The sequence below is a fragment of the Apis laboriosa genome, unplaced genomic scaffold, assembly GCF_014066325.1.
Source record: "Apis laboriosa isolate Shangri-la unplaced genomic scaffold, ASM1406632v1 scaffold289_cov146, whole genome shotgun sequence".
NCBI lineage: Eukaryota > Metazoa > Arthropoda > Insecta > Hymenoptera > Apidae > Apis > Apis laboriosa.
The window spans coordinates 290424-306338 of record NW_025222686.1 but is presented as its reverse complement, the minus strand read 5'-3'; the positions used below and the strand labels follow the sequence as shown (position 1 = coordinate 306338).

Below are 15915 nucleotides of genomic sequence, written 5' to 3'. Positions count from 1 at the left end.
CACGTTTTAGATAATAATTTATCATACTATTCTTATTGTTAATCGCATCGTTATGGGGAAGAGATCACAAATTTGTCAAATGACATTTAACAAGTGTAATGTTAAATAAATGTTTGTGCTTTTACATCTCTTTATCAATCACAATTCTTTTCTGCATTATTATATATTTATGTATTATAAGCGATACAATGTGAAAAATTTATTGAAAATATTCTGTAAATTTTTCACTTATAAACACTTACAATATTATAAATTGTTCATCTATACATTATGTGCGTCATGTACACATGTATCTAACATACAGATTATTTCACAATCACATTAAACATACATTCATACATGCTCTTTTCTCTTACTTATACAGTTACTTATGCAGTATATAAAAACACAAAAGGATATAATTTATATGGCGCATTAAGCGTCATTCATTGTATTAATAAATATATTTATCATTAATTTTGAAATATATATATACAGTTGAAGAATTCTCTTAATTAATCTTTACGGTGTATTTTATGAATTATACGATAGATACTGGAAAGAGAAAAAAAATGAAAAAAAAGAGAGAGAGACAGAGTATTTACGTTTCTATATTATAAGTTTTCCAGTTATTATTGTCACGATTCGGAGATGATTGTATACATTTATAAGAAAGGTAACATTTTTTTTTCTCTCTTGGTGAAAACATAATAATATGAATACATGATAGTATATCATGATATTTCAGCAAAATTTTATGAACAATTTTAATGATATAATTATTTGATTTATTGTGCATTTTATGCACAACAACAATAAAATATTATTTGATTTTAAGTTATGAAATAAATGAAGAAATATGAATCAGAAAAAGTATGGAAATAGAATATTGCACACATATATCAATATAATATATTTACATAATACGAGAGCTGCATATGCATAGAATGCGTCTATGTAATAGAGATTGTCATTCGCGATAATAGGTATAAAGTTTTCTCTATATCTTTCGCGATTATTATATTATAATCAAATATCAATCGATTTATGATAATATTATATGGATGAAAGAGATAATGATAAATACACAAGTAATAATTTATAAATTTAATATCATTAATATAATATGTCTAATGATTCGTATGGATACGTGACGATTGTCATTTTTTGAATTTTAATAGTAAATGCTTATGACAGACATTTTTATCGCTTAAAAATGTAATATTTTTCAACGGAGCGTTAATGATTCTACAGAGAGAGAAACAGATGCTGCCTGTCTATAGTGTTGAAGAACAGGGGTTGGAGTAGACGGTACTTCTTCGATACGTTCCAAATCATTTGCTGCACCCGCACTATTTTGTTTATAAAGTTTTGGTGTCATATTCAAATTTTGTTGTGATAATAATTGTTGTTGTTGCTGTTGCTGTTGTTGTAATTGTTGTTGATAATTAATTTGCTCGGTGAAACCAACATAAACAGTTTCATCGGGACGATCTAGACTAAATTGTCTTTTTAAAAAACGAGAACCTATACTTCTTCCTATAAAGAAAAAATAGATCAAATGAATAATTAATTAAATTCATAACTTAAAAATTAAGATTTTATTAGATTTTATTAGAATGTATGAAAAATATCAAGACTTGCCATAATGTTCGTTTGGTGAGAGACATCTGTAATGATTATATGGCGTGCTTAAGTCGTTTTCATCGATATAACCAGTTATTCTCCGATGTTTTGCGGGACCTGCTGGTCTATATGGATTAGTTGAGCTTGAAATTGATGTAAGGGAACTAGTAGATGCACCAAGTACAGTTTTTTCTGTATAAAATATGGATGTTGCCAGAGAAGTTTGAGTGTCACTGGAAGTAGTTTTGGTTACAATAGTCAAATTAGTATCATCATTTTCTCTTCCATTCATTTTTTCTTTCGTAGATAAAATGTGGAGAATATTAGCTGTTGATTTTAAAGACGAGTTCGTATCTTGAACTTGTTCATCATGTACAGAAACTGCAATTTTATATGTTTCTAGATCCTTGTCAGTATTTTCATCTATATCATCGATATTTACATTTTGATTTCCATTATTATTTTTGCTTTCTTCATCTGAATTCGTATCTTTGCACGATAAATCCATAGTCGGATTTACCATGACTGAACATCCATGTGTTACGCTTTCTTCGTTCATTAAATTCTCCAATATTAAACTTTCGTTCATCCTTTAGTATAGAGATAGAAAATAATCAAATTTTAAATTAGTCATCAATTCGATGTTTATTTAAGAAAAAGATAAGATGTACAAGGAAAAATCCTAATCCGGAAATTTAAAAAATTATATTAATCTTTAGGGATATATAGTACTTATGTATTACGCAATTTTTTTTTTTTTGCTATTTGAAATCAATCTTTGAAATTCAAATCTTTGAAAATTCAATTATTTCGACTTTACGTTATAACTCGCTAACTATAAAAAATACAAAAAAAATTTTTAGACAAAGTTCCTTTTCATAAGAATTATATATTAGTTAAAATATTTATTAATTATTTATACAATATAAAAAAGTTATAAATCACAAAATTAATAATTCTTTTTAAATTTGTTTTTTAATATAAAATTTTAAGCAACATAATTATTACCTAAATCATTATACACATAATTTTTTATACACATAATTATTTTTAATATAATTGAAAAAAATAAATTTCTTTATTTTTTTATATATCATACATTATCAAAAGAATAAAAAGTGTTATAATAATACAAATGTTACGATAATCTAGTATACAGTCGCTACTACGTATACTTACACTATATTTCCAATATTAGTTTTCTGAAACTTTCTTTCTTCGATTTTTATTGTTCTAAAGAAATAATTGTAGATTTCGATTCACATTTATTATTTATTATTTAGAACAAATTTTACTTCGACCATGGAATGTTTATATAACATATCCAATGAAGTTAATTAATAAGAACTGTTTAATGAATAATTAACAAATGTTTATTTACCGAATATATAAATATTTTATTATTGAAATCTTGGATTGGTCATTGTTCATCTATATTATAAAATAGCATACCATTTAATCAAGATGTAGAAATATTTACAATACTAAAACGACAGGAATGATATGTGTGTTTGATTTTCGTATATAGAAAAATTTTGTATGGAAATTTTCTGATCTCAGTCATTTCTTCCATTATCAAAATATTATGTACTTTACTAAATATTATGTAATTTACTAAATATTATGTAATTTACTTATACATAGTATAAGAGTACATCGATGAAAAATCAAATAATTTTAAAAATCCAATATAAATTCGCTTTTTCGTAACAAGATTTCGTATGGACCATTCTATATGTGACAATCATGCTACATATTATATGATGTACATGATGCAACAAGTTTTTATCTTTACAATATTCTTTTAAAGAATTTTATTATAAAAGTAGTTGAAAAGTAGTTCATAATATTATTTAATTATTTGTACATTTTTATCTTTATTCGTTATTCTTTCGTTATTGTTTATTGCATTTTATTACATAAAAAATAAAGAAATTTGATAACATTAAAAATAAAAATAAAAATATCTTATAAAGTAGTTATATGTATAAGTTTCTTTTTTCTCTCTCTTTATATTTTTATCTTTTATTTTCACATTGATCCAATGTTAATTAAAAAACAGAACTATAATATATATTTTATAAATATAAATTTTCCTACTTTTGAAAATGTAAATAGTTAGCATATATAGCATTATATAACATAATAGTATAACAAAGCTGTATTTGGAAACAATAAGTATTTTTGTATACTATCGCATAGTTTTTTGAAATTAAATTTATGTTGAAAAACAAATTTAAAAAGAATTATTAATTTTTTTAAAAATTGTATAAACAATTAATAAATGTTTTAACAGATGATAATTCTTATAAAAAGAAATAATTTTTGTTTGAAGATTTTTTTGTATTTTTTATATTTAGTGAGTTATGATGTAAAAATGTCAAATTTTTAAAGATTGATTTCATCCTCTTAAAATGATTTCGAGCAACAAAAAAAAAATTATACATAAGTAATACGTAAGTATTACATATTCTCAAAGTTTCATAATTTTTTGAATTTTCAGATTAGGGATTTTTCCTTGTAAATAGGTATAATATCTATTTAAGATATTTCTAATAACTGAATCGAATTATAAATTATAAAATTCAACCTTATTCGTTTTATTAAATACCACTCTGATTTTTTTTATTAATCAATTTCTCGTATTATTCTGAATAAATATTAATAGTTAACACATATATAGCATTATATATAGTAATATAACAAAGTATTGTATTTGGAAATAACAAGTATTTTTGTATACTATTGCATAGTTTTTTGAAATTAAATTTATGTTGAAAAACAAATTTAAAAAGAATTATTAATTTTTTTGTTTATAATTTTTTTTAAATTATAAAATTAGGATATAATTGTGAAAAATTCAATACTTCTCAAAATATTTATTTTGAATATTGAGTTATTTGAGTATATTTATTCCGCACTTAATAATCAAATTTGCATTTAAATTTTCACCATTGCATTCTAAATATATTTTCTTATACGTTTTTTTTTACTTTTCATCATATTCTTCAATTATTTGGCATTCACATTTAAATAGTTCTTCTTAATTCATTTTTTTATATTATCAATTGAAATAAAAAATTGTGTAATACATTGTTTTTTAAGAAATTTTACAAAAAGTCAAGAGAATTTTTAAATAAACCAAGATAGTAACCAAAGTATGATCACTATAATATTTATTTTTATAAGATAGTTCAACATTATGCAATTACAACATTTGAATATTTATTGTAAATATTGAAAAAAAAGTAACTATTTCGAAAAGTATTGAATTTTTTACAAGTTTTTTTGAGTTTGTATCTTAATATTTTTTTACTCAAAATAGTATTAAAGAAATAAATTCATGCGAAAAAGAAATTATAGAGCATTCAAAAAACGAATATAATTGAAATTGCAGCGACATTTCCGTAAAAAATTGAGTTACAGAATGATAGAGGATTATTAAATTTAGTTTTATAATTTTTTTCTATCTTTAATAAACGAGTTATGATTCGGTTTAATTATTAGATATATATATAATTATTAGATATATATATATATATATATATATATATATATATATCCTATATGGATATATAATTATTAAAAATTTCGATTTTGGATGTATCACATGCCATGTTAAACGAACATTAATATATATATATATATATATATATATATATATATATATATATTTGTAAATATTGTATATATATGTAAATATATATATATATATACATGGCATATGTTCACGAATTCATATATATACGTGAATATTTAAGTATATGGATAATTTGCATGAAATCAGTTAATCAAATTCACATATCATTAGCAATAAAAAAATTATTAACTATATTCATGATATATATTTATAGTTCCATGATATATATTTGCATGTATAAATTCAATAAATACATAATATACAAAATTTTCAATCATATTAAAAAATGCTTTTTATTAAACAGAGTATAATTCGTATCCGGATATTACAATGTTTGAATTAATAATGTTTACTCTACATATTTATTTATAATATGATTAATAATTTATAATATGATTTTTCTTCTCTTCGATAATCTCAATATTTTTATTTTAATTAAAACATATAAATTTGATTAATTTTACAATCGCAATATATTCTTTTTGATATTTATTAATACAACTTATGAAAAAATTTTTCGGATTAAAAATACAGGAAATGCGACATATTTCGAATATTATTGGTAATTTAGAATACCGAGATATCTAAAAAAATTCATGAGATATATTAAAAATATATTAGATAATATTAGATAATAATATATTATATTAATAATATAAATAAGTAAGAATGATATTTATGTAAAAAATGATATTATGTAAAAAATTATAATTTTAATATTTCTAATTTTTAATAGAAGAATAAAACATCGATATTCAAAAGTTTTATAATAAATATTCAATTATTGAAATAATAGTTAAAATATAATTAACATATTAAAGTAAATTTAATCTATTCATTTATATTTTAATTTTAGGAATTCATATGAATTTTACAAATATTTCGAGAATATAAAATTTGATATATGAAATTTTAGATAATTCAATGTCATGTTAATTCGAAATACTGAAGATGAAGACAATTTGAAACATTGAATATTTTAAAGATTATTCAGATTAGTAAATCATGAGAAGATATTTATTATAATTTACAAATAAAATGATTAACTGTAAATCTATATTTAATAGAGATTTTGAAAAACAACTAATTGATTATATTATAATAATGGAGAATAAATTTTGTGAAAATTAAAATGAAAACCAATATTTATCTAATATTATAATTTCTATTTTGTTTTTGTATTTAATTATATCACAAGATAAAATAATTTTAATAAATATATATATTACTTTAATTTTGTAAAGAAGGATAATTTGGAATACTATTATTCTAAATTACTTTAATCTTTACTTTGTATCATTTTTTAATGAAAATTAAAATAAAATTTCAGATATGTTTTTTAGATATGTTATTATTCAGAATTTGAAATATAATAATTTATTAGTTTCCCTATAGTTTTATATAATTTTATTTGTTTCCAATTTTTTGCAATAAATTTCTATTCATCTTAAACAAAAATTTTTAATTTTCTTTAATATTGTAATGTAAAAATTTCCTATTTTTATTACAATATTAAAATTGAAAAAAAAAACAGTTAAAAAATATCAATTGAAGTATTGTCAAATATTTAATTGGCAATAAATTCTGCAATTATCTGCAGTTATTTATTTGCTTGTGATTTTAATAAAAAATCTAAATCTAAATCAAATCTTAATTGAGATTTGCTTATATATTTTTCAAATCCTATTTACATTGGACATTTTATCAATTTTATCATTATATAAAAATTAAAACATAGATTTTTATTAATTTTTTCTGAGATAAGCTTCAAATTTATTTTTCATATAAATGATGATAATTTATATTCTAAGTTTTTATATCTTGGATCAAGAAAATAATAAAATGTGATTTAAAAATATTATAATTAAAGTTTATTATAATTAAAGTTTATTATAATAAGAATTTTAATATTATTATAATAAGAATATTATTATAATAAAAAATATTATAATTTCAAAAATTACTATTTTTTTTAAAGATATAGTATAGTAACTATATTTTACTATAATTTTATCATTTTCTTCAAAATGTAAATGCTTTTCTAATAATTTTTTAATTAATCTTGCCATTGATAATAATGACTTTTTTTCTTCTCAAAAGAAGAATTTGGAGCAATTTTAAAAAATTTACTAATTTTATATTATTTATATAACTCTCTATTTATGACTTTATTTTTTCTCAATAATTTTTTCTAATTTCAAAATTTTTACTATTTAATTTCATTATAATTTTGTCTGTTATGATATTTGTATAATCTATATATAAATATTTTAACGTTCTAATAAAAAATTTTTTAACAAAAAAAAATAAAGTTCCATTGAATGAATATTGTAATAATGTCATTTTAGTTAGTCTAAATTTTTTTTAAATATTAGAAATTCTGCAATTTTGCAACATTGTTGTTACAATGTTTAAAATGTTTAATTATTCATTTTAATATATAAGCGAATAAAATATTTCACTTTGTCTTTCAAGTGTTTTATTAATCGTAAATTGTATGTATGTAATTATATATTTATATTTCGAATTTCTGTTTTTCATTTAATAATAAAACAGCATTTATCATATTTTGAAAAATGTCTGTAACTAGAAGTCTGTAAGTAGAAATTATTTTGTTGATTACTTTCTAATTATATAATTTCTTTTATAATTCATTCATGATATTTTTAAAAGTATGATATTTTTTATATTCTTAAAATATATGATTGTATACTATATCGATTATCTATCTAAAATATACCGTTACTATTTATATGTATATTATTTTAAGCAAGACGAAAAATGTCTATTATAAATACTATGTTTTTAGCAATTCTCTTTAATTTTTTTTTTTTTTTTAAGTTCTCTTTTCAAAGCAGTTTATATACTTTTAATTGTTTCTTTCTTATATATTTGATAATTTGGTTCCAGAATATGTATGAAATTTTAAAAACTGAGAACAAAAAAATGATAATTGATTGAGTACTATTAATTTAACAAGTTAATCATTTCTTATTACGATCATATAAATAGTAGTTCACAATGTTACGAGAATATAATTATTCTCGATTGTGATTTTTTAAATGTGAAATTTGGATAGGATTTACAGTTTAATTATTTCGTAAAGATAGATTTTCATCATTTTTTCCTATTTATTCATATCATTTTCGATATTGATATTCGATAATGAATCTAGTAATGAATAATTTGTAAATTTTATATGATGTATTAACTAAAAATGTCTATGTAGTGAATCTATTGTTATCCACTAGCATATATAAATTTATTACTTTTGTCTTCATCATATATATTGCAGATAATTTTATTTGTTAATAAAAGTTATACTATATTACAAGTTGTACTATTGCTTTATTCAACTTTTTTATTATTCATTTTAAATATATTTAAAATGATAATAAGTTAATAACTGTAATAAAATAATTTAAAGAAAACTAATTAGATTAATAAAAACTAATATAGAAAAATTAATATATGATAAAGTGAAAAAAATTATATCGAACCCATTTATTTGGATCTACAAGGAAACTTATTCAAAAATAAAAAAATTACTATAGAACGTAGAAAGTATGAAAATATGTAAAGATCTTTTTTCTTACAGTTATCGAGATGAGAATTCGCATTTCATCGTATTCAAAAATATACGCATATATATATATATTTAAATTTAAATATATGAATATGTATATATATATATATATATATATTTAAATATATGAATATGTATAATAGAAATATTTGTATAGTTAAAAATTATATGGATTAAAATTCGGATTTATTTATCATATGTGAAATAGAATTTTTAAATATGTATATAAATAAATGTAAAAAATAAATATAAAGAGGATGATTCTCCATTTTTGAATCGGTAAAGATTTATAAATAAATTGAAAAACAAATTTTGTTTTATTGAATCATATCATCAAAGATAAAAAGATAAAAAGTCTCAAAGGAATAAATTAAACTCTAAAAAAAAATTAAAATACTATTAATTTTTATCTTATTATAATTTGTTTATATTTTTGCAGGAAAAATTTATTGCAACATATAGATATTTTAGATCTATAAATGAATGTTACAATAAATATCAATATCATTTTTAATATTTATCATTATAAATTCGGTTTAAGTTTATTTTATATTTTATTTTTATATTCCACGAATCCGAATAATCTGTAAAATATCTAAAATGTTTGATTTTATGCTTATGTTCGATATTAGATTTGGAATATTTTAAGCTTATCATAATTCATGAGGAAATAGATTACTATTACATGTTTTAGTTGTCTGTTGTACATGTACATTAACAAAGCATAATTGATGTCATATATTTATATATATCTGCAAACATATACGTATAACGTATAAAAAAAATTCTATATACGTATAACAATTTTTTTGCAAGTAGTTCAAAAATTAAGGTCAAACGACGGTAACATGTAAAGGAAAAAATTGTTCAAAATCTTGGCCTTTACAAAAATATATAAAAATTATTTAAATCGGTGAAATTTAATCTATTTCGAGAAAAAAGAAAAATATAATGGTAGATTTAGGATATCTATTAGTATCGTATCACAATAAATATTATTTTTCTTGCAATTGAACAAAAAATATAAGCAAATTATAAATAAAATAAACTTAAAAACTAATAGAAATTTAAATTTTTTAAAAGAGTGGTTGATTGGTTTGCAACCCATAATTTTTATTCTTGCAATGAATATATAATATGATACAATAAAAAAAATTTGATTTTGAATTTCAACATCGTCATTTTTCTATACTTTCTTTTACAGATATTTATCGATCCAGAACTGCAGAATTACGATATGATGGAATTACATTTACTTTTTATATATTCTTTTTACATGATTATCAAACATTCTTTTTCTCCAAGTTTTAATTTTTTTCATGTTCTCATGCATATATGTAATCGTTTTAATTGTATATATGTATGTAGAGCACGATGTTTTCATCGTTTATTATATTATTAAAATATGTTATCGTAACTAACAATCTTTGACTTACCCATGGTTTTCCCTGAAGATGGCGGCAGTATGGCAACAGATAAAAGCATTAAAAATCTGAAAAGCAAATAGCTTAAATGAAAATATAATAAATCAAAATGTGAATGCAATAACAATGAGTGTTACCATAATTTTCTGTGTATAAGAAATTTGAAAAAAAAGAGAGAAAAAGAAATTGAAATTTAGCAATGAAAAATCGATATTTTACCATGTTTGATTTTATATATAACTTCTGATACAAAACAAAAAATGATAGGAAATATGATGAAGTGAATTACAAATTGATTAAAAGAAAATAAGGTAATTATTTAGCAATAAATTTCATTTTTAATTTTAATTATTTTTAAATTTGTTATAGAAATCAATATTTTGAATAATCTTTTTTTTACATAATCGTCATTCAATCATATTTTATAAAAATATTTATAAAAAATGATGCTATTATTACATAGAATTTCCTATATATATGTATATATATGTATATGCATGATAATGCATATATAGTATGCAACTACTAGTTATCTTTTATTAATATAACATTACGGCAACAACAATTAATATGTGTAACGAGTGATCAAAAAAATATTTTTTATATTATTTATTCATGAATATAATATAAAAAATAAAATAAAATAATAATTTATATATATATATATATATATATATATATATATATATATATAAGTAAATTTCTCATTCAAAAACATACAATTTAAAAAAAAATTTTTTTCTAAGTCACCTAGTTCTCAAGATATTCCAAGAAAATGTTTTTAATCTTTAATTTTGAGAATTGATTTTATCCTTTCAAATGTTAATCAATAAAAAAAATATTTGTATTATATATTTTTTTGAAAATTATCTCTCTTATAAATTTTATAAAATGTACGAATTTTTAGACATTGTTCAATTTCGATCATTCGAGTTTTATATTTTATTTTTATTCTATAAATTTAAAGGATGTCTAAATTCTTTATGATAGATACTATATAAGATACTATATAGATAATAGTATAAGTTCATTTGTTGTACATTCCACCATCTCGATGTGTTTAAAAAAAATAGTAGATAATAAAAAATAATAAAAAATAGTGGTATACACATTATCGGTACATATAATCAAAATTCAATATCATACATTAGCGTACGTGCTTAGTAATCATTTTTTGTAAAAATTTTTAAAACTAAGGTTAAGCGACGATTATATGTATAGAAGAAAATTTTTTAAAATTTTCTCTTCTATAACATATTTTAAAATTCATTAAAATTGTTGAAGTATATTTAAGAAGATTTATTTTCTATATAATCAACTATAATTAATTGTAACTACTAATCATATTTAGCTTAAAGATGATCTTACAATAGAAACTAAATAAATAAAAATAAAACTGAATAAGCATAAAGGCTTACCCAAGTGGAGGTGGCGTTGGAAGTTCTTTATCGAAGCCTTGCTTTCCTAGTAACCAATAAGTAGGCATTTTCCCTTTGCCTTTAACTTCAGTTGGCCCGCGATATTCGATTTGATATCCACCCACTTGAGTCAATCGATCTCTAGTCGCTTGACTAAGATGAATACGCCATGGTGCGCCGGTGGATTCCATCCTCGACGCGGTATTAACAGTATCACCAAAAAGACAGTATCTTGGCATTGTCAGACCAACAACACCAGCGCAGCAAGGACCTACATTCATGCAATTAATATATCAAAAAACGATGATAACTGATATAACTTTTTTTTGCTATTGAGAATGACATATTTTAGTATCATGATAATAAACAATGTTTAATATTTTTAATTGTATTATTGTATATAATACTAATAATATATAATAATATATAATACTAATATATATATATATATATATATATAATATATAATATATATATATAATACTAATATATAATACTAATAATATATAATACTAATAATACTAATCGTATTATTAAAATACGAAATATTTTTATTCGAAAATTCATTATTATTTTTGTCAGGATTATAATGTTTCCATTACATCATATTTTGATGAATTTACTTCCCTCTTTTTTTACTTTCTTCGATTTTAATTTACGAATGTACTTAGAAATATGTTGTAAAAAGCAATATTTTGAACAATTTTTACTTTTACACACAACTGGCCATAATCTAAAAAAAAATTTTTTGAAATCTGTCTATATATGTATGCATTTATAATAGTGTGTACAAATTTCTTGATCGTTGTACTTATTGTTAATTGTTTATATAGATACGATATAATGAACAAACAAATATCATCATTTTTAATATCCATCGATAGTGAGTTTGAGACTTTTTTGTATTCACAAAATAAGAAAATAAAATGTAAAACAATAATGGAAATTATAATAATCGAAATTATCAGCCTCCGAATGATATCAACCTAATTTAATATTTATCACTATAACTTTACTAATTATTATAATTTTGATCGTGCAAGAGTTGTTTTATAGTTTGTTCGCAAAATTGAAAAATTTCAAATTTTACATAAATAAATATTAAGTTATATTAATTCATTGATAATATTAGTTTAATCATTATATATTTTAAATGCTGATCATGAAAATGTGTTTATAGAAACAATAGATAAATAGTATTGATACAATATTGTCAAACATGCATATGTATAATGAAAAAATTAATTATTTTATTAATATCTTGAAAATTATAAATTGTAATCTTGAGGCATAAATTTCTAATCGAATTATATTATATATCTTTCAATTCTTAATAATTGAAATTGCAAACAAATCGAAAATCAAAATTGATTGTCAATTATGTGTAAAGAATGAATTTGTTCATAATGATGTTCCTAATATTTTATAATATTTTAAGGTCATTGAGATCAAGTTTATTAAGGAAGTTAATTGATAGATTTAAAAAAAAATTGATTTGAAAAAATTTATTGTTCTTATTATTAGTATTATTTATTATTTTTGATCTCTCTTCATCAATCATAACATTAAAAATATTTCGTATTTTGATAAAAAATATATAGTATAATCTACATGTTTCAATATTATCATATGATAGTGAGATATATATATATATATGTATATATATTTACATAATATGTAATTGAAATATTTGGTATATAGGAAACTTGCGAAAGAGTTAATAAACATACTTTTAAAAAATCGATTTTAGAAATCAAATCAAATATAAAATATTGATGTATAAAAATGTTAATTGAAATTTATTTATTAAATTATAAACAATTGAAGTTTGTATTAGATGAAGCGATGTGGAAGTAAAAGTTGGGTCTTCATTGCATCATTCTTCATTTCGCTTTATTTAACGTTTAATATATTATTTAAATTATTTATAATTTATAAGCTCAATATATTTATATATGTTAACTTTTATGTTTGTTTGATCTTTAAAATCAACTCTTTTAAGGTCTCTAATAACTTAGCATTCTTTCATTTTTAAATTTCGAAAAATTTCAATGACTGATTGATAAAACTTAGAAGGACTAAAGATGAAAGATTCCAAATAAAATATAAAATTTTATTTTTAATAAATTATTATTTTTCGAAATATTAATAATAATAATAATTAATAATAATAATAATAATAATAATAATAATAATAATAATAATAATAATAATAATAATAATAATAATAATTAATAATAATAATAATTAATAATAATAATAATTAATAATAAACAAATTTTAGCACCATACATTGAATAAGAGAGACTGGAAAGAATTGATAAATAGATAGATTTGATACATTTTTTATACTTTCCACGTTAAAAATAAAAAAGAAGCGTATGCTTTAATATAAAATGTTTTATGTAGATTAAATTAAATTACAATTGTTTTATTCAAATTTATTAATCTATTTTATTAAAGGAAGTACATTTTCGTGCTGAAAAATGTAAATTTTTATTTTATTTATATATTTATAAATAATAAAATTTTTATCACTGAGTATTGATTTATATATTTTTTTATGAAATATCATTAATTTTATTTTAAAAATATATCCAATATTACATATATATATTCTTGTTGTTTTCAGGTCAAAATTAAATATTATTAAAATTATTATTTTCATGAAACATACAATTAAGAGAGATTTAATATTATATCTTTCTAAAATAACTTAATCTTGTGTAATTTATAATAAATATTTTGTTTATATTATAAACAAATTATAATGGATATTTGTTCACTTTAATAGATGTCGTTTAAATGAAAGTCTAAAAGTTATCAAATAAATTTATCTTAATGATATGCTGTACTGGAAATTATTAACAAAAATAAATCAATAAAAAAATGACTAAAAAATACAAAATCAATAAGATGTCATTATCTAGATATATAATTAAAAGTAAATATAAAAGTAACAAAAATATAATTTTTTATCCAATTTTATAGCATCGCAAATATTAACAAACAAAAAACAAAAATTACTATTACTTAAACTATTAGAAATAATTAATATTTATTAATTTCAAAATGACACAGATATTGACTATATTGAGAGTATAGACGAAAATGAAGATACAATTTGCATTTATTACAATTTTTTATATTCACGTTTGAAGTCAAATGACCATTGGATTCAATGTCAAATGTGTTCCAAATGGTATCATACACAATATGCTGATATAACTATTCGAAAAAAATGTTTATGAAATTTATACGAAATAAATATTTATATTTATATTTTATTTTCATGTTTCCCATTATATATATATATATATATATATATATATATATATATATCAATTCTACTATAGATGGAGAGATACTTTGTATCATTTATGAAAAAACGTTTTTTAAATTTAAAAAATATTTTTTATTTTTATTAAAGAATAAAATTAAAAATAAAATAAAATAGAATTAAATATAAATATGCAAAAAGATTAAAATATTATTCAGATCATTAAAATATTATTTAGTTTCTTTTATACAATCTTTTTTTTTCAAAAATGTTCAATTCTTCGTAGTCTCTTTTATATATGATTGGTATACATTATATATATATAGAATGTTAATAAATATGTAAGCATCTTTGGAGGATAAATTCTAGACATCAAAAAGATGAAAAAAGTTCATATGCACATATGTCTGATAAGGCTTAATTAACACGTTATAAGTATTTTAAGTTTGTATTAGAACGAGAGCTCAGTAGAGCGAGAATGCTCAGTTGGGTGTGCGGCAGTACCGTATTGCAATGTCGCTTGCGTAGCGGAGCCCCTCAATGAAAATAAATATACTAATACTTTTTTTTATATATAATTGATTATTTTAAATAAATTTTAGTGTAATGTAATATAATGTACGTATTATATAACTTTTTATTTAACAAAATCTTATTTGGAATAAATTTTAGTAAATTCCAAAATATTAACATATACACTTTATATAAATCCAATATAAAAAATAAATTATTTTATGATACAAACATATTATTTAAATCCATAGTTGAATTGTTGTATGACACTCAATCTCCCTATTTATCAAAATTTTTAGGAGCAAATCAAAACAGACTCCCATAAGATTTCAGATTAGAAAGATTGAATGTTTTTCTACATACAAATTTACTTATCCTCATATGTATAAAAAAGTCACTAATAATATTTGAATCAATTTGAATTTCATAGATCAATGCATCAATTAAAA

General features: G+C 20.0%; 1 protein-coding gene across 9 annotated transcripts in view; it reads right to left on the bottom strand.

Moving 5' to 3' along the window:
* Positions 1-507: 507 nt before the first annotated feature.
* The window catches only part of LOC122714172 (retinal guanylyl cyclase 2), a 37406-nt gene continuing 21998 nt past the window's right edge, over positions 508-15915 (bottom strand). For 6 of the 9 annotated variants that reach the window (XM_043935289.1, XM_043935286.1, XM_043935288.1 and 3 more), the window contains 4 exons: positions 11674-11944; positions 10268-10279; positions 1624-2195; positions 508-1518 (listed from right to left, as the gene is read on the bottom strand). In XM_043935289.1, coding sequence (XP_043791224.1) covers positions 1208-1518; positions 1624-2195; positions 10268-10279; positions 11674-11944 — 1166 coding nt within the window. In that variant the 3' untranslated portion in view covers positions 508-1207. Of the gene's footprint in view, positions 1519-1623; positions 2196-10267; positions 10324-11673; positions 11945-15915 lie in introns of those variants that run through there. The other 3 variants (XM_043935292.1, XR_006346592.1, XM_043935293.1) reach the window with 3 other exon arrangements.